Here is a 27,691-nt window from a genome sequence, read left to right as displayed (position 1 = left end):
TTCAGAGTTCTACTCCTGAAATCTCAGGACAGTCTTCCCTGTGTACTTCTTCCATAAGCCTCTCAATTCTTCTTGCTGACGCATCTTTGAGTGAAGGGCAATCTTTCTATAACCATTCTTTGCCCTTGAACCCCCTTTCTATTTCCTTGGCTGTATATTCAAGTGCCTTAGATCAGCAGATCAGGCTGCAGGTTCCTGTTTCATTAGATGAAGTTCCATCAGAATAAAGGGATCTCACATCCTGACTTCCTGAGGCTCTGAAAGACTTCCCTCTCCGAAATGTTACCCCTGGGTTTGCACATGTCTGTCCTTGCCCTCAGGGCAGAGCATTGCTCCTAGTAATCCCCCACTTCCCAGTTCATCTCCATCCAGGTGGCCTCATGCATTGAAGATGACATACACATGGCCAGTAGACATGAAAAGAAGTTTAACTTTCTTATTAACCTGTAGGCAAATTGATGCAATGAGTTTTTTGATTCTCAGATATATAAGATAAAAAAATTTTTTTAAGATTTTGTGATAATAAAAATACGTGGTAATGGAAGTATAAATTGACACAAGAGATCAAACTTGGGTCAGTTTTAACTGACCTGGCAATTTCAGTCTGGAGGTTTGTCCTAAGGAGATAATCAGTTTTGCACAAAAACACAAATATATTTATTGTGGCATTATTATAGTGTGAAATTTGAGGGAAAGTGTATATGTCAGTGGAATAATGCAAGCATTAAAAGTTGTTTTTAACATGGAAAGATGTTTATAATAAATGCAAAAAGTACATACAGAATTATTTTATTTTTGCATCTTTAAATTTATGTACACGTGTGTATACAGTGAACACACTGAAAAATCATGAATATATTAACATTATTTCTATCTGGGTGGTAGAATTGCAGGTGACACTTTCTTATAGTGAGTGTGGTATAAGAGTTTTATAATCAGAAAAAATAACTATCCATTTTAAGATGGGTAGAGAGCCCTTCTATATTCTGAGAAAGCAAGTAAAATTGCTAGCTACATGTCTTATCATGTGTTCGAATTCCACTTCTAGTTTTACGGTGTGATAAATTTATGTGATCTATTTTACTATGCGTGACTCCTTTTAAGACTGCGACTAGTAATTTTATGGTTATCTAATGGGCTGTAAGACATAATTTACTAGTTAGAATTAAAAATATGTAGTTGTTGGTCTGTAGCTACTTTTTACTCTTGAGTCCTTGGTTAAAAATGGGATCTCTGGGACTTCCTAGGTGCTCCAGTGGTTAAGAATTTCCTGCCAGTGCAGCGGACACTGGTTTGATCTCTGCTCCAGGAAGAGTCCACATGCCACAGGGCAGCTAAGCCTGTGCGCCACAGCTACGGAGCCCACACTTTAGAGCCCACAGGCCGCACCTGCCGAGCCCGAGAGCCCTTTAAGGATGCGATCTCCAACTATTACAACATTCCCCTCCGGAAGAATAACTGCAGATTTCCTCAAATCTGCTTAAAGGAGGAATTTACAGTACACTGTAGAGAAAATGAGGATTACCTTTTATTCCAATTTTAAAGCCAAGGAAGTAAATACCTAAGAGCTAGGAGCACTTGTAAAACTGATGAAAATTTGATTAGTATTCATGCCTTATCACGATGGGTAAAAATGTCAAGGCCGTATCAGGTCTCTCGCACATGGCACTACACGGAGGCCTGTGACAGCACCAGCCCCTGGGTCATGGAGAGGGCTAAGCAGTTCTCCCTCACATCAGAGGGACGCAGCTCTCAGAGCCCGTGGACCCCACAGAACAGGAGGGCCAGCCAGGTACTGCCGACGCCGGGCTCACTTCTGGACCACGGCTGAATCTCAGATGTCCACAGTTCTCACAGGGAGCATCGCCACCAAAGCTCATATACTGGTTTTCTTCTGTCACCACTCACAGGATAAGTCCCTCTTATCATCTGTTCTTTTTTTTTTTTTTTTTTTTGCACTATCCTCACCACATTACTCTATTTCTTCCTGTTATTTCATTTCTAGTCTCTTCCCTTGTCCGGAACCTGTCCATGAAGCCCTTAGGAATTTCCATTCCATAATTAATGCACCTATGTCTTCAGCCTCTTCACTATCTCTTTGCCTTTGTTGCATGTAACCTGCTATCCCCTGAGAACCTTATTCCCCTGCAGCTCTTTCAGGAAAAGCACATTTTTCAGGGTCAGGAGATCTTCCTGGTCATCAGTCCTTTTGTCCCCTACTACCATCTCCAGACCCCATGCAATATCCCCATTCCTCTGAGACTGCCATCCTTAAACCAGCTCCTGTCCTCTTGGTTGAAGATTTTGGCATGGTATAGAGCCTTCCACTCACTCTAGTTCCTGCCATCGTCTTTAGTGGCTTCATAGTCCCATAATGCCAGCTCTGATCTCCTTATCCTTGTCCTCAATGACCTTATCCCCTCCACCTCAGCCAGCACACTCAGCACATTATGCACTCTGAACCTTGTTGACATTGAAAAATGCCCTTCCTCTAAAATTCACTAATTTAAGCATCCCATCTCTGTCCACAAACCCCTTTCTTCCTTACTTTCTTGTTCCTAGCTCATTGGGAACTCCAGTTTATTGTCTCCTTCCTTTCTTCCTGCTTGTCCCCTTACCTTTCCTGGGTACCACAGTCCACTCCATAGTCTCCCCTCTTGCCTCTCTTAACAACCAAACTTCTAAGACTTGTCTTCTCTCTTTTATTTCTCTTCTTTTTTGTTTCATTGTTGTTTGTTTTAAACCATGCCACGTGGCATGCGGGATCTTACTTCCCCCACCAGGGACCAAACCTGTGCCCCTGCAATGGAAGTATGGAGCCTTAACCAGTGGACCATTAGAGAAATCCATTTTCGTCTATTTCTGAACCGCTTTTCTGCCACCATCATATACAGCTCTACTCGTTTTATTGCCAATCATTTTATTGTACTTTGCATGTATTGCATTATCTCCAAGGTCTAAGCTGGTATTAAAACTACTCACTAAGACCACCAGTGATTTCAGTGTTACTAAAACTAGCAGACAAGTTTCTGTCCTTTGTGCCTCAGAGCTGTTTCTTCTGCCTAGAATTCTTTTCTTTCCTACCTAAGCCTGGTTAATTCCTGCTCACTTTATTAGTAAAATCACTTTCCCAGGAGAATATTTCCAGTCACTGCGTAGGAGCCCCAGACTACTAGGTTCTCAGGTCACAAAGTTTCACAGCACCATTTGCTTTTCCTTAGTAGCTCTTTTGTTTTTTAAAATTTTTTGGCCACACCACCATACAGCTTGCAGGATCTTAGTCTTCGGATCAAACTCTGGGGATCAAACTCCAGGGATCAAACCCAGGCCCCTGGCAGTGAGACTGCCAAGTCCTAACCACTGTACCGTCAGGGAATTCCCAGTAGTTACTTTTTTTTTTCCCTAGTAATTACTTTTATAATTATTTGTTCTACCTTAGTCTAAGATCATGGCATCCGGTCCCATCACTTCATGGCAAATAGATGGGGAAACAATGGCTGACTTTATTTTTCTGGGGTCCAAAATTACTGCAGATGGTGATTGCAGCCATGAAATTAAAAGATGCTTACTCCTTGGAAGGAAAGTTATGACCAACCTAGACAGCATATTAAAAGGCAGAGACATTACTTTGCCAACAAAGGTCCGTCTAGTCAAGGCTGTGGTTTTTCCAGTGGTCATGTATGGATGTGAGAGTTGGACTATAAAGAAAGCTGAGCGCCGAAGAATTGATGCTTTTGAACTGTGGTGTTGGAGAAGATTCTTGAGAGTCCCTTGGACTGCAAGGAGATCCAACCAGTCCATCCAAAAGGAGGTCAGTCCTGGGTGTTCATTGGAAGGACTGATGTTGAAGCTGAAACTCCAATAGTTTGGCCACCTGATGTGAAGAGCTGACTCATTTGAAAAGATCCTGATGGTGGGAAAGATTGAGGGCAGGAGGAGAAGGGGATGACAGAGGATGAGATGGCTGGATGGCATCACCAACTCAATGGACATGGGTTTGGGTGGATGCCGGGAGTTGGTGATGGACAGGGAGGCCTGGCGTGCTGCAGTTCATGGGGTCACAAAGAGTCAGACACAACTGAGCGACTGAACTGAACTGAACCTTAGTCTAGGCCATGTGGTCAGTGGGGGCTGGGATTTTATCAAATGTCCTTATATCTCTGCACAACAGTGCCTGACATGTCTGTCACATAGTGGATATTGACTTTATACCCTACCTATGTTGAAAGCACAAAATCTCTCTCCTCACCCTACCCAGATATCAAATCCCATGGGTCATGCACCAGACCTACTTTTGCTCAATTATGAGCCACTCTAGCAGGGCTCCTACTTCTCCAGGGCTCCTAGCTTCGTTTCTTGTGATACCCTCACAATCCCGAATTTAATTCTCATTGCTGTTATGTACATGATCGCTCATTTATTGCTTGTATTAAGGTTATCAACATGGATTATGGGATGGAAGACAAGAATCCTATTGATCATGTTCGCTTCTATTGTAAGAGTGACCTCAGCAAGGCAATCATGATTACTAGAGACCAGGTAACTACTTATAGTAGCATTTGGCAAATCTTTGTAGTAAAGTTGCATCTTAACATGCAGGTTAGGCTCTGAAGTCAATGTATACAGTTTTTAAAAAAGAAACAGAAGCATATCTTTAAAATTAAAGTATACTTGATTTTCATAGACTAGACCATCTTAACAGCCAGTTTTTCCTGTTTGTTAAACTTGAAGAAAGCTCTGTTTTTTGGTTTAGAAGGTAATTTATAAGTCTGGTGGGACAGGAATGTGTGGTTGAAGTCATCTAAGTTAAATGTGCTTATTTGTATATCTTCTGTGAGAGAGTCTGTAGTCTTCATATAATTATATCATACAAATCTTTTATCTTTTATTAATGGGCATAAAATTATGGGACATCTTGCAGTATGACAGTTACCCTGAATTCTTTTCTTTGGATTATCATTGGTATAAAATACCAAAACAACATGGTGCGTTTAATATCACATCAAGCATGGAGCTTAGGAACAGCTGATCTCTCTTCAGCGTGTAAATTTAAGGTGACAGTGAAATCTTTCCTTCTTTAAAAAGGTTTCTCAGTTTTTGCCATGGATATTTGCTGAGCAGCTGATTCGAGTTTACTGTAAGAAGACAGATGAAAAGACTCTGTTTGCTGCACGACAGCATTTCGTCCATTGGTGTTTAATCAATGACTTCACCAAGCCACAGGTGGGTGACTTATTATTCACATACATCACGGAAATTTTTAAGTAAAAACCACAAGCAATGTTTACTTCCCTCTGAAAAGTTCTCATTTAAATGATGGTCGTTTGATGAACTTATTTACAAGACAGAAACAGACTCACAAACTTAGAGAACAAACTTATGGTTACCATGGGTGAAGGATGGGGGTGGGCAGGAATAGTTAGGGAGTTTGGGGTTGACATGAACACACTGCCATATTTGAGATGGATAACCAGCAGACGCAGGACCTTCTGTATAGCACAGGGAACTCTGCTCAGTATTATGTAACAACTTAAATGGGAAAGGAATTTGAAAACGAATAGATAACATATTTATGTATAACTGAATGACTTTGTTGTACACCAGAAACTGACAGAACATTGTTAATCAACTGTACTCCAATATAAAACAGAAAGAAAATAATAGTCATTTGACTTGATTTGGCGGAAAAAAAGTTTTTCCACATTAAGCCTCCCTTTTAATCTTTTCATTTAATTATTTTTAAAATTGGAGTATAACTGCTTTACCATGCTGTGTTAGTTTCTGCTGTATAACAACGTGAATCAGCCCTATGTAAACATAAATCCTGTCTTTCTGGAGCCTCCCTCCCACTCACCCCCATTGCACCCCTCTAGGTCATCACAGAGCACTGAGCTGAATTCCCTGTGCTATACGGCAGCTTCTCACTAGCTATCTGTTTTACAGCCTGGTAGTTTCACCAGTCATTTTATTGTACTTTGCATGTATTGCAACATCTCCAAGGTCTCAGCCTGTATTAAATCTACTCTCAGTAAGACTACAAGTGACATCAGTGTTACTAAAACTAGCAGACAAGTTTCTGTCCTTTGTGCCTCAGAGCTATTTCTTCTACCTGTAATTCTTTTGTTTCCTACCTAAGCCTGGCTAATTCCTGCTCACTTTATTAGTAAAATCACTTTCCCAATGCTGAGTAAACTCAGTGTTCCCAAACTTGTAACCTATTTAAATTCACTAGTTGCCAATCCCATAGAGAATGTTGTTGAAATGGTCCTTTATTGACCTGCACATGGTGGATGCCTGGCACAGAGAACATGACCAATTGATAGTTGTTGATTGAAAAAGTGATTGGTAGGTAGGTCGGAAACAGCGTTCTGCTTCCTGGTCTAGTACTGTCTCTCACAGCACCCTACCTTCTTTTCTCCCCAAGCATTGGATGCCGAAGGAAACAAAAATGAAAGGTTAGATGTGAAAGAGTAGCCCAGTATATCAGATCTTTGTCAAATGCCAGAGGGAGGGACACAGGGAAGTCTTTTAGTATTCAGGGTTGAGAGAGCTGTCAGGTAGGAAGGAGGATTCTTCTAGATCCAAAAGCTGGATTGTGTTTGGATGAGTAGCAGAGAGAAATGAGAGCTACACAAAATTGAAACTGGAACAAATCGGGTGTGTTTGGGAGCTATAAAGACATAGCTATGAAGCTATGGTCTGACTGGAGGAGAAAAGTCTTATTGTTGAGGTGACAGGGGAATCAGAAAAAATCAGCTTGACTGTGGAGAAGCACTGAAAATCAGCTACGAAAGAGTTATTCTTATGCACAGTGGGGAGGGAATTGCCGAGAGTATTCAAGACTTACCATGCTGCTATAATTATTTTCTTTTAACAATTTTATTTATGTATTATTTAATTTTATTGATTTATTTTTGGTTGCACTGGGCCTTCATCGCTGTGCACGGGCTTCCTCTAGTTGCAGTAAGCAGGGGCTGCTCTTCATCGCAGTGCACAAGCTTCTCATTGCAGTGGCTTCTGTTGCGGAGTGCAGGCTCTTGGTGCACAGGCTTGTGCTGCACGGGCTCGGTAGTTGCGGCTCGCGGGCTCTAGGACGCGGGCTCGGTAGTTGCGGCTCGCGGGCTCTAGGACGCGGGCTCGGTAGTTGCGGCTCGCGGGCTCTAGGACGCGGGCTCGGTAGTTGCGGCTCGCGGGCTCTAGGACGCGGGCTCGGTAGTTGCGGCTCGCGGGCTCTAGGACGCGGGCTCGGTAGTTGTGGTGCATGGGTTTAGTTGCTCCATGGCCTGTGGGATCTTCCTGCCTGGACCAAGGATTGAACCCGTGTCCCCAGTATTGGCAAGCAGATTCTTATCCATTGTACCACCCTGGAAGTCCCTGCTGTAACTATTATTTACCTCTGGGCTTTTATCTCTAGCTAGACCTGTGGGAATAAGGAAGTATGTCCATCTTAAGAACTATAGCTTCTAAGGAGACTAAGCCCCTGATGAGGAAGGAAGACGCTAGCGACAGATAGACTGGCACGTGGAGAGACTGGAAACAGAGAGATAAGAGGCTACTCAAGTTCAGCTACTCAATTTGGACCCTAGAGCCAGATACATTCATTCAGGGAATGAGTGTTCCCCCAGGTCCTGTGTCCAGGACCAGGGATGGAACAGTATCTGAGACAGTTCCCGAGGGTCTCACTCTAGTTGGGGACAATAAAAATTTGAGTCAATAATAATCACAGTAGTGCGTAAGTACTTTGGGGTCAGAGCGATGTGTACAGTCTCAAAGGAGCAAAAAGGTGAAGGGTTTATGCCAGAGTTGGTTGGTTGGGAAAGACTCATTTAAAGAAGGACTTGGAAAGACTTCCCTGGTGATCCTGTGGTTAAGAATCCACCTGCCAATGCAGGGGACACGGGTTCAGTCCCTGGCCTGGGAGGATCTCACGTGCCACGGGGCAGGTAAGCCCGTGTACCACGGTTACTAAGCCAGTGCTCTCAAGCCCGCACTCCACAACTAGAGAAGCCACCACAACGCGAAGCCCATACACTGCAACTAGAGTATAGACCCTGCTCGCCACAGCTAGAGAAAGCCTGTGGGCAGCAATGAAGACCCAGTGCAACCAAAAATTAATTGATTTTTTTGAAAAGAGCTTGGAAGCTGAGACCTGAAGGATGGATGAGGAGTCAACTGCATAAACAGGGTAGGGGACTGGAAGGTGAGAGAGAATGAGGTGCATTTAGGGGTGAGATCTGGGCTCTGTGCATAGTCCTGTAAGCCAGGAGCCCCAGAGCAATGGGAGCCATTGGAGTATTTTAAGCAGGAAAGTGACACATTCAAGTCAGCGTTTACAACAGAGTCACGGCCGCTGTACCCGACCAGAGGGCCCATAAGAGAAGCACCTTGACTTCTCTGCCTACCTCTCTTCCAGTCTCCCACCAGTGCCTCCCACTAGCCCAACCTGACTAGAGGCCAATAGGCAGGGGAGCTGGGAGATGTGGTTCACAAGAGCAGCTCCTGTGACGCAGAGCAGGGCAGAGGGAGGTGGAGAGCGGATCTGAGAGCAAGTAGGCATGTGAGGCCCACAGTGTTCTACACGAGCCTTCTCTTCCTCGTGCAGTAAAGGCTCTGGCAGTCCTGTACCCTCATGTAGCCTAGAGAATCCAGCCACGAGTTCAAGAACAGTTCAGGATAGAGTCAGGCATTAGAGGGCCTAGCTTCTTACACTCTTTGATTTCCAGTCGTAGTGTCGCTTCACTTCGACACCAACCCTCATTTTGGGTGGAGTCTAGGAAGCTGAGGCCAAAGTGACAGCTTTGATTATGGAGCAAAGGTCAAGTTCCACAGGTACACACTACCTTTCCCTCTTTTTACCATCTAATAGACCTGGGCCATTTGTTACAGGGGAGACTAAGAAAGAGGGTCCAGCAAGGATCTAGCACATTCCCTCTTTCCCTGGAAAACCAGGGCAAGGTGCGTCCCCGGAAGCTGCGGGAAGGGACGGGGTCACCGAGCCGGGCCACGTGCTGCTTCTGGCCATCTTTGAAAAGAACTGGTGTGGTGGCTTTTGCTGTGAAAGCTCGTCCCGTCCTAGGACCGTGTGTCTCTAATTAAGCATGTACACTCTCCGGGGTTTCCCAAGAGTAAGTCTGTCCAGAAGCAGGCTGTCTGCAGGACAAGGATATGTGTGCCTGTAACATTCACTCAAAACCATGAGAACTGGCTTTTTTCTCTATTCCTAGTTACTCTCTCTTTGACAGGATGGTGACGTTGTAGCCCCGCTTATAACACCTCGGAAATTGGAGTGGAATACAGCTGGCATCCAGGAAGGGTCCAAAGCCAAAACCCAGCTTTTCTCAGATGACTCGATGTGAATGTCTGCACTTTTTGTTTACAAAAAGCCCCTCCCCATCCCCTTTCCCTCCTCCCCCAGCACAATTAATTTAGGGAATTTGATCACAGAGGTCTACAAATGGAGTGACAGCTAGTGCTTTATATTTTATATCTTGAATGTACGCACATACTAAGTCATTTTTATCTAGAGGAACAGGTATTAGGCAGACCCATTAACATGAGCTATGGAAAGCACAGCCTTGCCTCTTTTTAATATTAATCAAAGTCTTTCTTCTTTAGCAGTCTATTTTCTTAGAATTAACAGGTTTTTTAAGTACTTTGAACTCTTATGACATTATAGTGTTTTTTAAAAAAATTGGAAATAAGACAAAGGCACACACTGGAATTTGCAGTTGGGGTTGTCATGAACAGCCGTGGTTAAAAACAGAATGTGAAACCCCAGCCCCCTGAGGAGGTGCCCATCACCCTGAATTTGAGGCTAGCTTTCCTTGAGTGGATTGCAACATTAGTGAAAGGCATCTCCCCTCACCCTTTTAGCCCCCCATAAACTGCCAGGTTGGGGTCAACAGTATAGGAGGGCCACGAAGGGGCTCCAGCTCTTCAATGAGAGGCCTGATTGATTTGTTGAAAAGATCTGAGGGTGCTGGCCTCCGAAATGGGACATAAAACTGCCTTACAGGAGACCCCCTAGCTCCAGTAGCAGAGGGACTCCCCAAACCAGGCTGTCCCCTGGGTCAGCTGTGGCTCCAGCCCATGTGGGTTTCTTTCTCTCCTGAGTGCTCACTGCCCATGCCCTGAGGGTTCCACCACTGCCCAGCCTGGAGAAAGCAGCTCCCGTCCCCCTGACCTCTGCCTCTCGCTTGGGTGCTGATCAGAGGCCATCATAGGAACCGTCCTCAAGGCTGCTCAGAGCTAGGACTTAATTTTTGCCAGTTCAGTGCATTTGATGAGTTTCAGGGCAAAGACTGGCTGCCTATGCTGAGACAAAGTGATTTACCCAGTGAATTCCAGGTTCCCCTTTGTGTCTCTACCTCCAGCAGTGGAGTAGCCACCACTGTGGTTGAGCAGCGCTCCTGAGCTAAACAGTCTGGAGTTAGAGCTAAGTCTGGAGGCTGCCGAGGGAGGGCCGTGGGGAGTGCAGTTGTGAGTCCCTGACATCTTGTACTTCACCACGCCCTTACAGAAGCCTCCCTGGCAGCCTAGGCGTGGGGAGCCAGCCTTGGCTCTGGGTCAGAGCAAGAGGGAGCGGGGAGGAGCTCAGACCGCAGGGCAGCAGATCACCCCCAGCATCTTGGGGGTGCTGCCACCGTCCACTGTGTAACCAGGTGCTCCTCTATTGACACTAGGGTGACAAGCGTTCGCAATGTCTGCTGTTCTGCTCTGTCACCCCCTCCCACCCCCAGTAGATAATCGAGTTGACCCTAATTCCTAGAGTAGTTAAAACCGTGCTTCTCTCCCACCACAGTGCTGTGTGATGGGGATGTGGATACAGTGGGCTCCTAGAAGCCCAAAGAAAGTGGTCATGGTACCAGGTCGTGTCTGTTTTGGCCACAGTGCTTCCAAAACGTCCAGTGGGGAGAACCCTCCACCTCAGACTTTATGTGTCCAGGCCCAAGGTCAAGAATGTATTGTTTCTCTGCAAAGATTGTTTGACTTTTGCCACTCCTCCATTTACATGATTGTTTTACTCTGGAAGTTTGTCATCTCAGAGTGTATCATTGTGCTCTCTGAGGAACAACTTGAATCTGTTTTGTTTGCATCTTTTGTTACTTTTTGGCAGCTGCACTTTATGCTCTTTGCAACTGTTTTAATTATGGGAACCACGTGCCATTGACAAGGTTAAATTTTCTTAAGAAGCATCTTCACTATTGGTATAAAAAGGGAGCCTTTAACAGCTTGGCATCTAGAGTTACTGAGCTTTGTCACCTTGAGAATGGAAATAAGACTGCAGGTTCAAGTGCCTGGTCGCTTCATCCTGGTGAGGGAAACAGATGCAATAAAGCTTCATGAATGTACCTCTGTCTTGAAATCAGTGGTGTCTTCCTCAGTGACTTTCACACTCATGTGCCCAGTTTTGACCCTTTGTGCAAAAGAACTGTGTTTGGTCTAGGAATGTGCCCAGATGTTTCTTTATACCTCAGTACCGTGTTGGGTCTTCCAGAGGGGATGGTTTTAACAGGCTCCATGTTACTTGGCTTTCCTCTTTCAATAATGGCAAGTAATGACCTGATAAAGAATCCTATTCTGTCAGGAGGCAGGCACTAGCATGGGGAAGGTTATGGATTTTATTTTATTTTTTTTTTTAGTTTTTCTAAGTTCCTCTTTTGCCAGAAAAAATATCCTTCGTTTTTTTAAATCTCCCTGAAGAATTTCAGCTTCTTTACCCAAAAGTGCATATCATTCATTGGCTGCTTTCATATTTTCCTTGTGGAATTAAATAAGAGATCTTCAAGTACCCAGTACAGTGGTAGCAGACTGGTCAGTTTTCTGGGAAACGAAGAATGCTATTTTGGAGTCTTTATTAATTTCACTGGTTGAGTTAGGTGTCTGTGGTTTGACAATACTCTTTAAATTAAAATACTGTCCAAAGCATATAGAGAAGAATCCCATTTTTTAAGAATCCCATACACATCCTTGGAAAACTGTCTGGAAGGATATACATGAAAACGTAAGTGTTTTAGGGGGTGGTTGAATTTTAGGCAATTTTAATTTTTTTATATCTTCTGGTTTTTCTACAATAAACACGCATTAACTGTGTACTCTCTAAAAGGATCATTTTCCTGCAGAATTTTATGGTGCTTGGGTGAGGTATAACTGTCTTTTACTCCCTCAGATCCCCTCTCTAGTAGAATGTGGCCTGGCTCCACACCTATCTTGGTCCTCAGGCGGCGGAGGCTGCTCTCAGCCACAGTCCACACCGGACACCTCATCATCTGTGTTTCGGACGGAACGGGCCGCCCTGGGTGAGCGCGGCCTGGCGGCATCCGGGGGCAGGTCTGAACGCCTGTGGCCTCAGGAGGCTGCCCGCCGTGGCGTCAGCTCAGGACCCAGGCCTCCACCTCACTGATGCAGAACTGCTCCTGCCGGGCCAGCACCTCATTGTTGAAGGTCGCACAGGGGTGGCTCCCCCCGCGGTACAAGTCTCCATCCAACCACAGCCCAAAGCGGCCACTAAAGAGAGGAGAGTCTTGGCACCGTCCCTCCAGCACCCTTCAGACCTGCCCCGGCAGCCCTTGGCCACGCCATGACTGCTCTGCCTTAGTCTCATCTCCTCTGAGACCAGTTTGTCCCAAATTGTTAAGGACTCACACATTGCCCCTCACAGGGTTTCAAGCTTTTTTTTTTTTTTTTTAGAGTACAATGATTTTGATAAATATATACAGTGGAGCAGCCATCACCACAGACCAGTTTTGGAACCTTCAGAACATTAAGATGGCAATGCATTAGCCAAAGGAGGGACTCTCATAAGCTTTGACTCCAAGCCCAGAATACATCAGACCAGGGCATCCATTCTAGTTCCCTCTTTTGACAGCAAACCTAGGCTAGAGCTGGGAAGTGGGTTATTGCAAATTGGCGGTGGCTGGTGGGGTCTGTGTCAGTCTGCCTCTATGTGGAGGCCATTCAGGCCGCTGGGAGAGCAAAGCCCTTGCCTGGTGCTAATCAAGCAGCTGTCATCTGTGCCCTCAGGATAAGACTGACTCTGCCTGAATATGCAGGTCACACCAGAGGCGAGACTGACCTTGTAAAACACTCTTTCCCACCCCCAACACACACACACCAGGTTATGGGCAGATGCCTGCCTTCCTCCAGTGAGTTCTGTTCCCTATGTTTATGGAGCTGATTGACAGGTAGATTTGGGGTTTGACTTTAGCCTCATCCAACCATATGGAGTGCTGTTCCCAAAGTTACATAAATTCAGCCTAAGCTGTCACCAACTAAACACTTTAGGGGAGACGTCATGCCATCCTCTCCTCTCAGTAGCAACTTAGAGCAGAGTTTAGGGGGTTGGCTGGGGGCCAGGCCGTGCCACAACACCTACTGAGGGAAGATTCTTGAAGGTTAACCAGCAGCCTTCCCCATTTTGTCTGGGGTAGCCTAACCCAGCATTTCCAGACAGGGGAAAGGACCAGAGTACAGACCACCTCGAGACTCAAGACTGGGGAAGACTAGGACACGCACCTGCCACAGCCCATCATCAGAGAATCCAAGTCGCCTTTCACAAAGAAAGAATTGCTTCCTGTCCACTTGAAGACCTGCGATAAGAAACCTCCAGTTATTGGCGGAGTCCTGCTCCTGCAGTTTTACTCTGGACCACTGGGTGGCAGTGTGGTGAAGGAAACAAACTCCAATCCCCAACTAAGGCACTGGCGCTACCCTAGGCTCCTAACTCCTGCAGTTTCTCTCAGTCTCCCTGGAGTTCACCTCCTCTTGCCCTCCAGTCTGAATTCCCACAGCCCAAAAGCCCTTCTGTTCTAGGAATAGACCAGAACCCTCTGAGGCTTCCTGCTTCCGAAGCTGGAGAGAAGAGGGGAAAAGTCCACATCAGGAGCCCGGCCCTGATTCTACGATTAACTGTTTCCTCCTCTCACTGGAGTTAACACAGCTTGCACAGCCCCGGTGCTATTTCACACCCAACAAGTTGCAAGCCCCACCCCAAAGAGACACCCTGACTACCACCAGTTCTGTCCCCGCCAGTCACTCCTTCCTGGATCACAGCCTCCTGATGGGTCTCTGCTTCCTCTATCTCCTGCCCCGAAGCCCACGTCTGCTCTGCAGTCAGTGAGCTATTCAAAACTAAATCAGGGACTCCCCTGGGGGGTTCAGCGGTATAGAATCCACCTGCCGATGCAGGGGACACGGGTTCAATCCCTGATCCGGGAAAATCCCACATGCTGTGGGCAGCTAAGCACCTGGAGCCGGGGTTCCCCAACAAGAGAAACCTGTGCAGCGCAACTGGAGTGTAGCCCCTGCTTACTGCAAGCAGAGAAAGCCTGCGTGCAGCGACAAAGAGTGAGCATAGCCAAAAATTAATTATTTTTAAAAATCAAATTGGATATTAGCCCTCCTCTGCTAAAGCTCTCCAATGGCCCTGACAATGGGAATAAGAATCAGCATCTAACAAAAGCCGAAAGCCCAGCGTGCTCTGCCCTGATTTTCTCTCTGACCTCTTTCCCCCTTTACTGCCTGCACTTCGTCTACACTGACCCATTTGACCCGGGACACCTGAAGCTATTGCTGCTCCAGGGTCTTGCTGACCCCTCTGCCTAGAATGCTCTTCCCCCAGATCCTCAGAAGGCTCACTTCTCAGCTTTTGGATGAAATGTCACCCCAGAGAAATTTAAAGTAGCCCTTCCTTCCAGGCCCTGTTCAAGTGACAATATGCCCTGCTAACATGTAAGTTCCATGAAGGCTATCTTGATTCTGGCAATATTCCCGAGACATGGTGTAGATGTTTGTTAAGTGAACAAATTATTCAGGAGTCAATTTAGGACTTCCCTGGTGGTCCAAAAGTTAAGGATCTGCCTGCCAACACAGGGGAAACAGATTCGATCCCTGGTCCAATAAGATCTCACATGCCACAGAGTAATTAAGCCCACATACCGCAACTACTGAAGCCTGCCCTAGAGCCTGTGCTCAGCAACAAGAGAAATCACTGCAATGGGAGCCCGAGCACTGCAACTCAAATGCAACTGGAGAGTAGGCCCCGCTCGCTGCACCTGGAGAAAGCCTGAGTGCAGCAATGAAGACCTAGCACAGCCAAAAATAAATAGAAAACTATTTTTTAAAAGTTTAGCTAATAAAAAGATTTTTAAAGGACTGAAAAAGTATAGCCTATGATTGCCTGTAATTGGTTGCAAAAAATGCTCTGAGCAACCAAAGGGTTTTTAGCAAGAAAATGGACTAATCAAAGATAAGACCTGGGCTCAGAAGAGATGAGATAATATTAACAAGTGACCACGAGAAGACAGAACCATGCAACTCCTCCTCTACTTTCTTCAAGGAACGTGACCTTCAGACTTGCAGGAGGAAGATAAACACTGCTACAGAAAAAAATTAAGTAGATGTTCATGGTGCTTCTTGGAATGAGGGTCAAGGAACTGCTGGGAATTCATGAAGAACGCAGATGCCAGAAGACCAAAGACAGACAAAAATTAACCAATTTTTTGAAAAGATGAGATTCCATAATAATAGCCTGGGAAGACTATAGCAATTGCCTGAAAAGAAAAAATCATCCCATTCAAGAGTTTGTTTTATTTTTTGCATTTAGTACAAGGCACTGTTTTAGGTACTGGATAGACCAGTGATGTAACAGACAAAAATTCCTGCCTCCTAGAACTCCCACTCTAGTGGCAGGAGGCAGGTAAATAAGTAATATAAATAGTGTGTTAGCTGTGACAAATGCTTAGGAGAAAGAAGTAAAGAAGGGCAATAAGAGTTTCCAGCGGTTGGAGTGCTGTAAATGTAAACAGCAGGGAGGGTCCTGCTGAGAGGGTGACATCTGAGCAGAGTCCTGAAGGAAGTGAGAACTTGACTCATACGGAGATCCTGTGGAGGGAACCTTAGGAAGAACAGCATGTTTAAAGGCCCTGAGGTAGGAACAAGCTTGCTTGTTTAAGAACAAGCTCCGAGGTCAGTGTAGGGAGAGGGGAAATAGCAAGAAATGACTTCAGAGAGAGTCCAGAAGATGCAGACTCGTAGGTTATTTTAAGGACTCTGGGGATTTGTCTGGTGGTCCAGAGGTTAAGAATCTGACTGCCGATGCAGGGGATGTGAGTTCATTCCCTGGTCGGGGCGCTAAGACCCCACATGCCTCGGAGCAACTGCTGCAACTACTGAGCCTGTGTCGCAACTACAGAGAAGCCTGTTCATCACAGCAAAAGATCACACGTGTCACAACTAAGACCTAATAGAGCCAAATAAATAAGTAAAAACATATTCTGAAAAAAGACTTTGGCTTTTCTCTGAGGGAGAAAGGAAGCCATTGGTAGCTTGGAGCCAAGGAGTGATATGTTCTGACTTCATTTATTTTAAATATTTATTTGGCTGTGGCTCGGCTGAATCTTAGTTGCATCACACGGGATCTTCAGTTGTGGCATGTGAGATCTAGTTCCCTGACCAAGGATCGAACCTGGGCCCCCTGCAGTGGGAGCTCAGAGTCTTAGCCACTGGGCCACCAGGGAAGTCCTTGACTTACCTTTTAAAAGGCTCCCTCCAGGTACTGTGATGACTGGAGGTGGAAGCATTAGGAGGCTATTGCAGGGACACGGGCAAGTAGTGATGGTGGCTCGGACCAGGGTGACAGCAGAGGACATTGTGAGAAGTGGTAGGTTTTGGGTAGAGATGGAGGAGGAAGAGCCTCAGGATCCGCTGACAGCTCATCAGACGTAGGGTGTGAAAGAAGCGTTAAGAAGGGCTCCAAAATTTTTGGTCTCAACGGCAGGAAAGACAGAGGTGCCATTCACTTTGTTGGGGAAGATGGCAGGAGGGACCAACTTTCTGGGAGAAAGTCAGATCAGCTTGGCAAAACCCCAGTCATGGTCGGACCCTCCCATCCACGCTGTCTGCGCTTGAACCTGACGAGCTGAGTGTTGCTAGAGGAAACGAACACACAACAAAGGAACCGGCCCCGGGACTTCCGTGGTGGCCAGTGGTTAAGAATCCTCCTTGCAGTGCAGCAGACATGAGTTCTATCCCTAGTCGGGGAACTAAGATCCCATCTACCGCTGGGCAACTAAGCCCATGCGCCACAACACTGAGCCTGCCCACCCTAGAGCCTGTGCTCCAACACAAGAGAAGCCGCCACGATGAGAAACCCAAGCACCCAGGCTAGAGAGTAGCCCCTGCTAAGCCGCTAGAGAAAGCCTCACACAGCAATGAAGACCCAGTGCTGTCATAAATAAATACAAGTTCTTGAAAAGACAAAAAAAAAAGAGCATCACCTTCAGTTGTGGAGAGAAGGAGAAGAGGAAGGTCTCGCCAGTACCGTAGAAGCCTTTACTGAGTCGAAGGGCCGAGGAGGAAAAGGCGCCAAACATCTCGAAGGAAGAGTTTGTAGTTTGCAGCTGGAAGGGAGCTGGAGATCCCCTCCAGGCTGGGGAGTCTGGGGCAGAGCTGGGGGACGGAGGGGCCCCCGGGGGCCATCAGCCCTTAGTGGCAGCCCTCCCCCCAGCACCCCCAGCACAGCTCACCTGGCCGTCCTGGTCTCTCAGCACCAGCAGCACCGGCCCACTGTGGCCCTCCATCTGCCTGTACAGGCTCCGCAGACTGAAGCCGTCCCTCGACGTGCAGAAGGCCAGCCTCCAGGAGTATCCAGTGACTCTCGGCGGCAGGTGGAGACTGAGCTGGGGACAGAGCAGAGGGTGAGCGAGGACTCCCGGTCCCCCCAGCCTCCTTGCTCCATATCCTTGGGGTCCCAGGAGGACTGGGTTAAACAGCCACCCCTCACCCAAGCCTGTGCTTTACAGGTTCAGTTCAGTTCAGTCGCTCAGTCGTGTCCAACTCTGCGATCCCATGGACTGCAGCACGCCAGGCCTTCCTGTCCATCACCAAATCCCGGAGTTTACTCAAACTCATGTCCATAGAGTAGGTGATGCCATCCAACCATCTCGTCCTATGTTGTTCCCTTCTCCTGCCTTCAATCTTGCCCAGCATCAGGGTTTTTTCCAGTGAGTCGGCTCTTCACATCAGGTGGCCAAAATATTGGAGCTTCAGCTTCAGCATCAGTCCTTCCAATGAATATTCAGGGTTGATTTCCTTTAGGATTGACTGGTTGAATCTCCTTGCGGTCCCAGGGACTCTCAGGAGTTTTCTCCAACACCACAGTTCAAAAGCATCCATTCTTCAGCGCTCAGCTTTCTTTACAGTCCAACTCGCACATCCACACATGACTACTGGAAAAACCATAGCTTTGACTAGATGGACCTTTGTTGGCAAATCTTTACAGGTCACGGAGCACTTTCATGTTTCCAGGGGGCACCATGGAAACAGCAATGAGCAGAAGCCCTCAGAGAAAGGGATTACTGTTCCCATTTTATAGATGAGGAAGCTGAGGCTCGAGAAGATGAAGCAACTTGCCTGAAGCCCTCATGGGGAGGAAGTGGCAGAGCCAGGATTTGAACCCAGGTCAGGCCCATCATGGCCCCTAGCAACCAGAGAATAGATGAGATACTGATTGCCTCCTCCTAACTCCCCATCTCATCCTTCCATTACCACCCCAGCTTTGGCCTCAGTTCCCAAGGACTGGTTCCGTTTAAAGAGTCAGATTAGTTCACCATATCCTTAACCTCCTGGCGCCGTGAAGAAGACAGTGCTAGGATTACTGACTCATTTTACCAGAAAAGCCCCGCGAGGAGAAGTGCGTTGCCCAAGGTGACACAGTGAGCAGAGGACGGAGCAGGAGGGCCCCCAGGTGTCCCTCGGCCTGGCTGGGGTGGGGCAGGACTGAAGGCTTTGTACCATGGACTGTGCCCGAACCTGACTCATCTCCGAGGCTCCCAGAACCTGGCTGGCTCCTGCCAGCTGGGGCACCATGGGGCCTTCAGGAATCGGAGCTGGGGCTGGGGTTGTCTCCTCCTCCTTTTTCTCCTCCTCTTCCTTGTCCTCCTCCCCAGACAGAGCATCCTCCACCTGGCTGGGCTGTAAAGACACACAGAGGCCTGGTGAGTCGAGAGACAAGGAGACACGAGCTTCCACACATCCAGAGCCTGAGAGCCTTGGCCACCTTATCACCCCTGCCCGGGCCCCTGCCAGTCCAGCCGGAGGAGGCTGCGAAGTGTCCACGACAGGCCAGACCCTGTCCTTCCCGCCAGCCAGCTCCCTCCCTGGCCCCTTCCAACTATACCCACCGGATGTGGCCTTGAGCCCCTGAGGTTTTGTCTGCCTGCTTGCTCTGGATCCAGAGTGGATGCCAGGGATTGTGTTCTAAGCTTGGGAGGCAGGAGAGAAGGGCAGGCAGCAGCTCCCAAACTGTGCATTTGTACATGAAATAACAATAATACAGTAGTGGCTGAATATACAGTAAACAGGACACACTTGACTAGGCCCGTGTGAAATGCTTAGCGAGCATAATCTCTGAATTTTCCCAAGAATCCTAAGAAGAATGTGCTCCTTTTTTTTTTTTTTTTTTTGGCTGTGCCACAAGGTTTGCAAGATCTCAGTTCCCCAACCAGGGATTGAACCTGGGCCCTCCACAGTGAAAGCATGAAGTCCTCACCACTGGACCACCAGGGAACTCTCCAGAGTAGGCTTTTTATTACCCCCATGTTATTATCCCAAAGGAAGAAAGAAGGCCCCTTGAGGTGGTGAAATGTTTCTCATGGGTGAGATAGTGCACAGTTTCATATAAAATGCGCATTTAGGGCTTCCCTGGTAACCCAGTGGATAAGAATCTGCCTGCCAATTTAGGAGACACGAGTTTGATCGCCAGCCCAGGAAAATCACACATGCCGAGGAGCAGCTAAGCCTGTGCGCCAAGACTACCAAGTCTGTGCTCTAGAGCCCGGGAGCCACAACTGCTGGGCCCGTGTGCGGCAACTACTGAAGCCTGTGTGCCCTAGAGCCCGTGCTCCGCAGCAAGAGAAGCCACTGCAATGAGAAGCCTGTGCACCACAACCAGAAAGTAGCCTCTGCTTGCCACAACTAGAGAAAAGCCTGTGCAGCAACAAAGACCCAGCATAGCCCAAAATAAAAATAAATAATAAATGCCTCGATAATAAAAAAAGCACATTTGTGTGAAGGTGTGTGACGTGTTGGCTTAAAATAGAGTTGTGTAGGCAAGTCAGTGTGAGGTGTTAAATGCAACTTTGTATGTTACCTTTCAATATGTGGGTGGGTATGAGCTGGGATTGTGTTATATGTGAGTGTCAGTGGGCATGTATGTTAGTGTGTTCATTCATTCATTCATTCATGTAATCACTGAGCTGCCTCTCTGTACCAGAGTGTGTGTGTGTGTGCGTGCGTGCATGTGCATGATGCCTGCACACAAGGACTTTGAAGCTTTTCATCAGGAGAGATCTCTTTGGGGAGAAGAGATGGACAGGACACTGCTTTCCTATTCTCTGTAGGTTCAGGCCTACAGAGGGAGTCCTAACTGGACAGGCTTCTGGACCGAGCTCCATCTGGCACCCACTCCATGCTCCTTGAGGGTCCCGGAACCACAGGGCTGGGCGCTAAGGCCCCAGGTTCCTGAATCCTTGCTTTGGGGAGGTCAGCTGGGGAGGGCCTCGGAAGGGGGACACCCAGCTGTATGCACCCTGGCCCAGGTCCCACCCAGCCAGAGATCTCACCTCCCCCGCCTTTCCTGACCGACCCCCAGCCCCAGCCCCAGCTGGGCCTCTTACCAGCCGACTGTAACGCCAGCGGAGACTTTTCATTCTTCTGTCCGAGCTCAGCCAGGGGCAGTACGTAAGCCTTCAGCCCTGCCAGGGAGGAGGCAGCGCTGGGTGAGACCTGGAGATGAGAGGGAGCGGCCTGGGGCACACCTGGCTGGCTCCACGCCCACCCAGCTGCCCTTTGCTCTCTCACCTGTCACTCACCTGTCACTCCCAGGCCAGCTTGTCCCTGAGTGAGTCTGTGAGGTCAGCTATGCTCGGCATTCAGGGCCATACTTGTAGTTAGCAACTAATGCAGGTTAGCCATAAATTCTAGTTGTAATTCAGGCCCATAGACTGTAACATTTGCGCAGCTGCCTGAGCCCCAAACAGGGGGTCTGGGGCCTCTGCTTCCCTTTATGATCTTGCATAAGTGCTATGCCTTATGCACTTATATGGGCCTCAGTTTCCCCACATGTGACATGTTGGACCAGGTTGTCTCAGAGGCCCTCACAAGACTGACAGCATGCAATTCAGTTTTCTCTCAAAGCCATTATAACAGAAGCTTGAAAAGGGCCAAGCTAGACCAAAAGAACAGATTTTTTTTTGTAAAAAAAAAAAAAAAATACTCATTTTTCTAATTAAAAGAGCAATACATATTTACTATAGAAAATTTGAGAAATTTAAAAAAGAATAAAGAAAATACAAAAATATTCATAATTCCACCTCTCAGAAATAAACTCTCGACCCCTACAGGTTTATTTTTCCATCTTTTATAATTTCCCACCTATGTCTATACATACATTTATAAATAGATCACACAGTGTTTTGCTTTGTCAAGCTTAACAAAAGAAAAATTTCCAATTACATTCAGTACCCTTTGAACATGTGATTTTTTTTGAAATGTATTTATTTATTTTGGCTGTGCTGGGTTTTAGTTTCAGCGCATGGGATCTTTTTTTGTTTATTTCATGTGGGCTCTAGTTCCCTGACCAGGGATTGAACATGGGCCCCCCGCATTGGGAGCGTGGAGTCTTAGCCACTGGACCACCACGAAAGTCCCTTGAACATGTGATTTTTAATGGCTGCATATTATTTCACCACAGGATGAACATCATTTCTCAAAATGTTTGACATTCTGTTTGCTTATAATTTTCTGTGATTATAAGCAAAATTATAATAAACTTCCTTGTTCATAAATCTGATTATATTTTTTATGATAAATTTCAAAAGTTGAATAATGGATCAAAGGGTGTTCACACATTCTTTTCCAACTGTTTCCAACGAGGCTTCCCAGAGCTTAAGGCTGACCAATGTCTGGATGTCTTTCAGGAATCTCAAGGTAATATCTTTCTGATCATTGTGTTTTATGGCCTTAAATTACAGATAAAGAAACTACCACTCAGAAAGTTGAAGAAGGAACTAACCACAGCCACGGAATAATATAACACAGTAAAAAGAGCACAGACTCTGGAGTCAGGGAGTCTAAATCCTGTGTGACCTTGGGAAAGTTACTTAGCACCTCTGTTCTTCTATCTCCTTGTCTGTTAAATACTAATACCTGATAAGGCTGTTGTAAAAATAAATGAAGGTAATGCCTGAAGGGGTGACTCACTGGAAAAGACCCTGATGCTGGGAAAGATAGAGGGCAGGAAGAGAAGGGGACGACAGAGGATGAGATGGTTGGATGGTATCACCGACACAATGGACATGAGTTTGAGCAAACTCCGAGAGATAGGGAAGGACAGGGAAGCCTGGCGTCCATGGGGTTGCAAAGAGTTGACACGACTGAGCGACTGAACGATGCCTGAAGAACTAGGAGGCTGAGCCAGGTCTCCATCCTCCTGTTCTGAGCTCAGTGAGATAACACACAGTGCCTGGTGTTTGGTGAAAAAGTGAAAGTGTCAGTCCCTCAGTCCTGTCTGACTCTTTGCAATCCCATGGACTGCAGCCCGCCAGGCTCCTCTGTCCGTGGGATTCTCTGGGCAAGAATCCTGGAGTGGGTTGCCATTTCCTCCAGGGAATCTTCCCAGCCCAGGGATCAAACCTGGGTCTTCTGCATTGCAGGCAGATTCTTTACCGTCTGAGCCACCACGAGTGCTAGATAAGTGGCGGTGCTTAAGGCCATCCCCCGACACTGCCTCTTTGGGAGATTCAGGGCTCAAATCACTGACAAATGGCCACTCAGCCTCCACCCGAGCACCTCGGGGACAGTCACTTGGTCACTTGCGGGGGTAAGTAGCTCAGTGGGGCAGGGAAGGTCAGGAATGTACTCACTTTGCCAAGTGTCGACCTCTGGTGACCTCTTCCAGCTTGTCCAGCCTGATGGCTTCCCTAGTGCATCTCCGGGATCCCACAGAGAAGGGGCCACTTCCGGAACCGACGCTGTCCACCTGGAGGTCTGTATGAAGCAGATTTAGCTCTGTACCCTGGTTCTCTGGCGGACAGCTGTTAACTCTGCCCCAGCCAGGCTCCAGCCCTCCTCTCCTGGCTCTTATACTTGCCCAGAGGGTGGCATGCCCTGGCCCCGAGCCTGCTCCGGTTTCAGCCAGAAGGACCTGGCTGTGATTATAATCCATCAGAAACTCAAATCCCACAAACAAGAGCTTGTCACCTCGGGTCTCTGCTCTGCCAGTCCAAAGAGGTGGGGTTTACTGAACTCCTGGGCTCTTCCTGGAGCCTCTCACCCACAGCTGCTGGGCGCCACGTGGTACCTGAAGCCCATCATGGAAGGCACTTCCCTGATGCCTTGTTGGGACGCAAATGTTGCAGGAAAGGGTCTAGCCATAGGGCCACATCCACCTCCCTGTGCCTCAGAGGAAATCTGGGGCTCAGGGGATGAGGAGAGTTCCCCCTGCTCTGGTCCTGTTTCCCTTCTCTCACATGGGGAGGTGATTCTTACTGGCTTGTCGTGCCGTGGGGCGAGGTTACGCACAGGAAGCCCAGCATCTGGCGGCACCCAGTAGGCACGCTCTTTGTTCGGGTAGTTCTCTGTCCCAGGCTCGTAGTGGGACTTCCCTGAACGCTGCTGTTGAAACGCAGAACCTCAAAGCTGGAAGGGGTTTCAGCCCGACCCAGACCAAGTGACCTCCACCCAGGACAGGAAGTCATGAAAAAATATGCCCAGCAAGGGACCCCCAGCCTGTTTGGGGTAGATGAGCCCACTCCCTTGGGTGATTCACACCCTCGGACGGGCCAGCTGCCCGCTGGGGGACCATGGTACAGAACTATAACTGTTTCACACAGACCTCCAAGTGAACAGGGTCAGTTCTGGAAGTGGCCCCTTTTCTGCAGGATCCAGGAAATGTGGGGTGGGGGGCGGCTCTAAAAGACCCCTTCCTGCTGGCCTTGGTGGAAAGGACTTGGGTCCCCAGATCCTTTCTCCATGGCCAGGTCTCCTGGGGCAACGCCCCAACCAGGAAGATATGATACTGAAAGGACTTGTGTTAATATTATGGGGAAAACATTCAAGTGATGGGCCCTGTTGCCATCTCAAACAAGGCTGTTGCAATACATGTTTGAACTGTTAACAGCCTGGGGGGTCACACGTCTGGCCCTCCTGCTTTCATGGCCCCACTCCCAAATCTCTTTCCTCCACACTCAATTCCTGAACCTTTGGGCACTTTGGGAGGCCGGTGAGATGTGCCTTGCTGTCGCATTCTTTGTCCTTAAGTCTAGAAATGTGACCTGGCAAAAAAGCTAATTGCCACGTAGTGTGTTTAGTCGTGTCTGACTCTTTGCGATCCCATGGATTGTAACCCACCAGGCTCCTCTCTCTGTGGAATTCTCCAGGCAAGAATACTGGAGTGGGTAGCCATTCCCTTCTCTGGGGAATCTTCCTGACCCAGGGATGGAACCTGGGCCTCCCACATTGCAGGCAGATTCTTTACCATCTGAGCCACCTGGAAGCCCAAATCCCATGTAATTGGCTTCTGAAAAGCTTCCACGATCAGATTCTAGATGCCAGAGGGTTGAATGTCCCAGCACTGCCTTGCAGCCTGCTTTCTCCTTTCTCCACCAGACCACATGCCGCCTCTTTTAGCACTGCAACAGTCATCGCCAGGAAACAATTTCAATGTCCAGTAAAAGGGGAAAAGGTTAATTGACCTATGGAACAGCCACTCTGTGGATTATTTCTAAGAATTAAAAGCGATGTTTGCCAAGAGTTCATAAATGCACAGGAAGATGCTTCTGCTACTCTGTAAAGTGAAAAAGGCAAATATAAAATGAGATGTGCGGCACAGTTACTGCTATGCAAAATAAACCCGAAGACATTAGGGGAAAAGGGAGAGAACACAAGCCACAAGGGTGGCTTGCTGGGCTGACTGGCTTCACTCTGAGCTGTGGATGGGTGCGTGATGTACCCCCTCATGCATCCTGGGAGGTCTGATCTCCATGCTCTGGTCCCTGTTATGGACCGTCTTTGCCCTCTTCACACACAATTGCCACTCCTTCAGCTCCTCACTCTCAACTGGTGGCTTTGCTCCTCTTTGAGAAAATGGGAGCCATCAGTCCCTCCCTCACCCTTCCGACAGACCCACCTGCATCTCACGCCCCTCTTCCGCCTTCCTTCTGGGACAGTGAAGGAACAGCCTCTGTTCCTTTCGGAAGCCAGTCCCTGGGGTCCCCCTAGATTTGTCACTCTCCACTTTTCTCTGCCTCATCCATCTCTCGCTTGCCCTTACCTCTCAACGTGACCATCCCCTCCACGATGGCTCCATCCTCTTCTTCCTACACTCCACCTCTACCTCCTTGTCACTATTCAATCCCCCGCCTTTGACATCTGTCCTGACCACCTCTGCTCTTGTCAAGGTCCCCAGCAGCCTCCGTGTCACTCTAGGCTGGGGGTTGGGGGGCGTTCACTTTTCTGCTCTCCTCTTCCTCCAGCCCCTCTGCTATTTGACAGAGCGATTCTCCTTCTCTTACATTTATTCCTTCACTGGCAGCTCCCCACCCCTCTATCTTTTGTGGCTGGTGTCTCCTCTCTTACCCACTTTTTAGAACCAGGAATTCTTTTTTAATTTTCTACTTTATTAAGGAAATGATATATGGATATATCTTTATTTAATAAGATTCGAACAATTAATGATAGATGTTCTGGAAGCAATTGTTGAAGGCCCCTTTCATCCTGTCCTCTCTCAATCCCATCTACACTTGGAGGGAACAACTATCAATTTTTTTTCATTTAAAATTTTACTTTTTATTTTAAATTGAAGTATACTTGTTGTACAACATTATATGTTACAGGTGTACATGATAGCAACTCACAATTTTTAAAGGTTACACTCCATTTATGCTTATTATAAAACAGTAGCTATGGTCCCTGTGTTGTACAATAAGTCCTTGTTGCTTTATTATTATTTTGTGAGGTATGTGCCACATGGCTTGTAGAATCTTCATTCCCCAACTAGGAATTGAACCTCGGGTCACCGCAGTGAAAACCTGGAATCCTAACCACTTGGCCACAAGAGAACTCCCACTTGTAGCTTATTTCCTACAAGACAATTTGTACCTCTTACTCCCCTTCCTTCTCCCCACCGGTAACCACTAGTTTGTTCTCTGTATCTGTGATAGAACCAGGGATTCCTAACATCCTGGTTCTAGGGCAGTTTTTCTTCTCTCTATAGACCCTATCTGGTCTCATGGATTTATATATTATCTAAATGCTAATAACCTTTCATGACTCCGGACCACATGCTACCCTAGGCTCCACACTCATAGATCCGTTGCCTATATACCTTGAAAGTCTTCCAAAGACATCTCAAACTGATCAGACCCAGAAAGAACTCTCAATCTCCATCTCTAAACCTGGTCTCTCTACCTGCAATCACCCCCAAGCTGTTTTCCCTGTCTCGTTAAACCACACCACCACCCGTCCTGTAATGAAAGCCAAAAACCTGGGAGTTGAACTTCATTTCTCTGATCCCTCACCTCCATCCACGGGTGTCTAACTCTTCAAAGTTCCAGAAGTGATCTCAGGAGCATCCCTCTTCTTCCCTCTCTACTGCCTCCACCCTCATCCCAGCCACTGTTACCCCTCAGAGGCTGGTCCAACTGCTCCATGCCCCATCTTCCAGCAGCTTCTTGCCATCAACTAGAGTGATCTATTTAAAACACAGATTACATCTCACCCTGGCTTACTCCAAAGTCCCCAGTGGCTTGTCACTGCATCAAGAATAAAGGCCTGCAAGGGCTGCTGTGACTTCTTCTATCCACTCCAGCTCCGTCCATCACCAGTCAAGTGCTGGTCACATGGCCCTTCTCACTTTCTTGAACATCTATCAAGTAGGTTCTCTCTGCCTGGAATTCTCTTATTCTGGCTCTCTGAATAACTCACTTTAAATGTCACCTCCAAAGAGAGGCCAACCTGACTACCCTTTTTAAAGCAGGCTCTGCTACTAATTCCTCTAACTCTTCTTCAGCCAGTGGTTTGTATAAGGGATAAAGACTTTGGGACTTCCCTGGTGGTTTGGTGTTTAAGATTTCACAACTTTTAAAGGTTATACTCCATCTATAGTTATTGTAAAATAGCAGCTACATTCCCTGTGTTGTACTATAAGTCTTAGTAGTTTATTATTATTATTATGGGGGGTGTGCTGGGGCAGGGTTCCATCCCTCATTGGAGAACTAAGATCCCATCTGCTGCATGGTGTGGCCAAAAAATAAAAACACTTTTAAAAAAGGAATAAAAATTTCAATTAAAAAAAATCACCTCCTCTTGGGAGCCTTCCAGGATTCAGTCTCTATTCAGTTTCCGTCATGTTGGTCAATTCAGCTGTTTGAATGGGAGAACATAAACTGTTTTTCCACTGGGTGATCAGCATCTTCATTTCTTACAATCTGATTTTTTTTTAAATTTATTTCTTACAATCATTTAATGCTTCATGACTTCTAGAGTAGAGCTTTATACAGCGTGTGCCTGAGCTGAACTACCCAACAGCGCAGCACAACAGGTTCTAAAGCTAGATGGCCCTGGGTTCAAATCTACCCCAGCCCTGCCACTTCCAAGTTATAGGACCTTGAACAAGCATTCCAGTTATTCATTG

At 47.2% G+C, this 27,691-nt stretch overlaps 2 protein-coding genes and 1 non-coding gene across 13 annotated transcripts in view; 1 reads left to right on the top strand and 2 right to left on the bottom strand.

Annotated features, from left to right (window-relative positions):
* SAMHD1 (SAM and HD domain containing deoxynucleoside triphosphate triphosphohydrolase 1) overlaps positions 1 to 19,990 on the top strand; it is a 65,084-nt gene extending 45,094 nt beyond the window's left edge. Inside the window, exons 14-16 of one of the 2 annotated variants that reach the window (XM_065921953.1) lie at positions 4,435 to 4,539; positions 5,086 to 5,223; positions 19,741 to 19,990. In XM_065921953.1, the coding sequence (XP_065778025.1) occupies positions 4,435 to 4,539; positions 5,086 to 5,223; positions 19,741 to 19,755 (258 nt within the window). In that variant the 3' untranslated portion in view covers positions 19,756 to 19,990. Of the gene's footprint in view, positions 1 to 4,434; positions 4,540 to 5,085; positions 5,224 to 9,242; positions 11,369 to 19,740 lie in introns of those variants that run through there. The other variant, XM_065921952.1, reaches the window with a different exon arrangement.
* TLDC2 (TBC/LysM-associated domain containing 2) overlaps positions 1 to 23,119 on the bottom strand; it is a 59,688-nt gene extending 36,569 nt beyond the window's left edge. For 5 of the 10 annotated variants that reach the window (XR_010661478.1, XR_010661479.1, XM_065921959.1 and 2 more), the window contains exons 1-6: positions 22,923 to 23,119; positions 20,676 to 20,753; positions 18,811 to 18,972; positions 17,526 to 17,678; positions 17,277 to 17,372; positions 13,516 to 13,589 (exon numbers count right to left, since the gene is read on the bottom strand). Coding sequence is in view for 8 of the 10 variants with exons in the window: in XM_065921959.1 (XP_065778031.1) it covers positions 13,516 to 13,589; positions 17,277 to 17,372; positions 17,526 to 17,678; positions 18,811 to 18,972; positions 20,676 to 20,708 (518 nt within the window). In the remaining 2 variants the exon portion in view is untranslated. Of the gene's footprint in view, positions 1 to 11,193; positions 11,312 to 11,760; positions 12,508 to 13,515; positions 13,590 to 17,276; positions 17,373 to 17,525; positions 17,679 to 18,810; positions 18,973 to 20,675; positions 20,785 to 22,922 lie in introns of those variants that run through there. The other 5 variants (XM_065921960.1, XM_065921956.1, XM_065921957.1 and 2 more) reach the window with 5 other exon arrangements.
* Positions 19,494 to 19,566, bottom strand: TRNAE-UUC (transfer RNA glutamic acid (anticodon UUC)). Its single transcript has one exon. It is a non-coding gene; the product is annotated as a tRNA-Glu (tRNA).
* Positions 23,120 to 27,691: the final 4,572 nt, after the last annotated feature.

Source organism: Muntiacus reevesi, chromosome 2 (assembly GCF_963930625.1).
Source record: "Muntiacus reevesi chromosome 2, mMunRee1.1, whole genome shotgun sequence".
Classification (NCBI taxonomy): Eukaryota; Metazoa; Chordata; class Mammalia; order Artiodactyla; family Cervidae; genus Muntiacus; species Muntiacus reevesi.
This window is presented reverse-complemented; position numbering and strand designations above follow the sequence as displayed.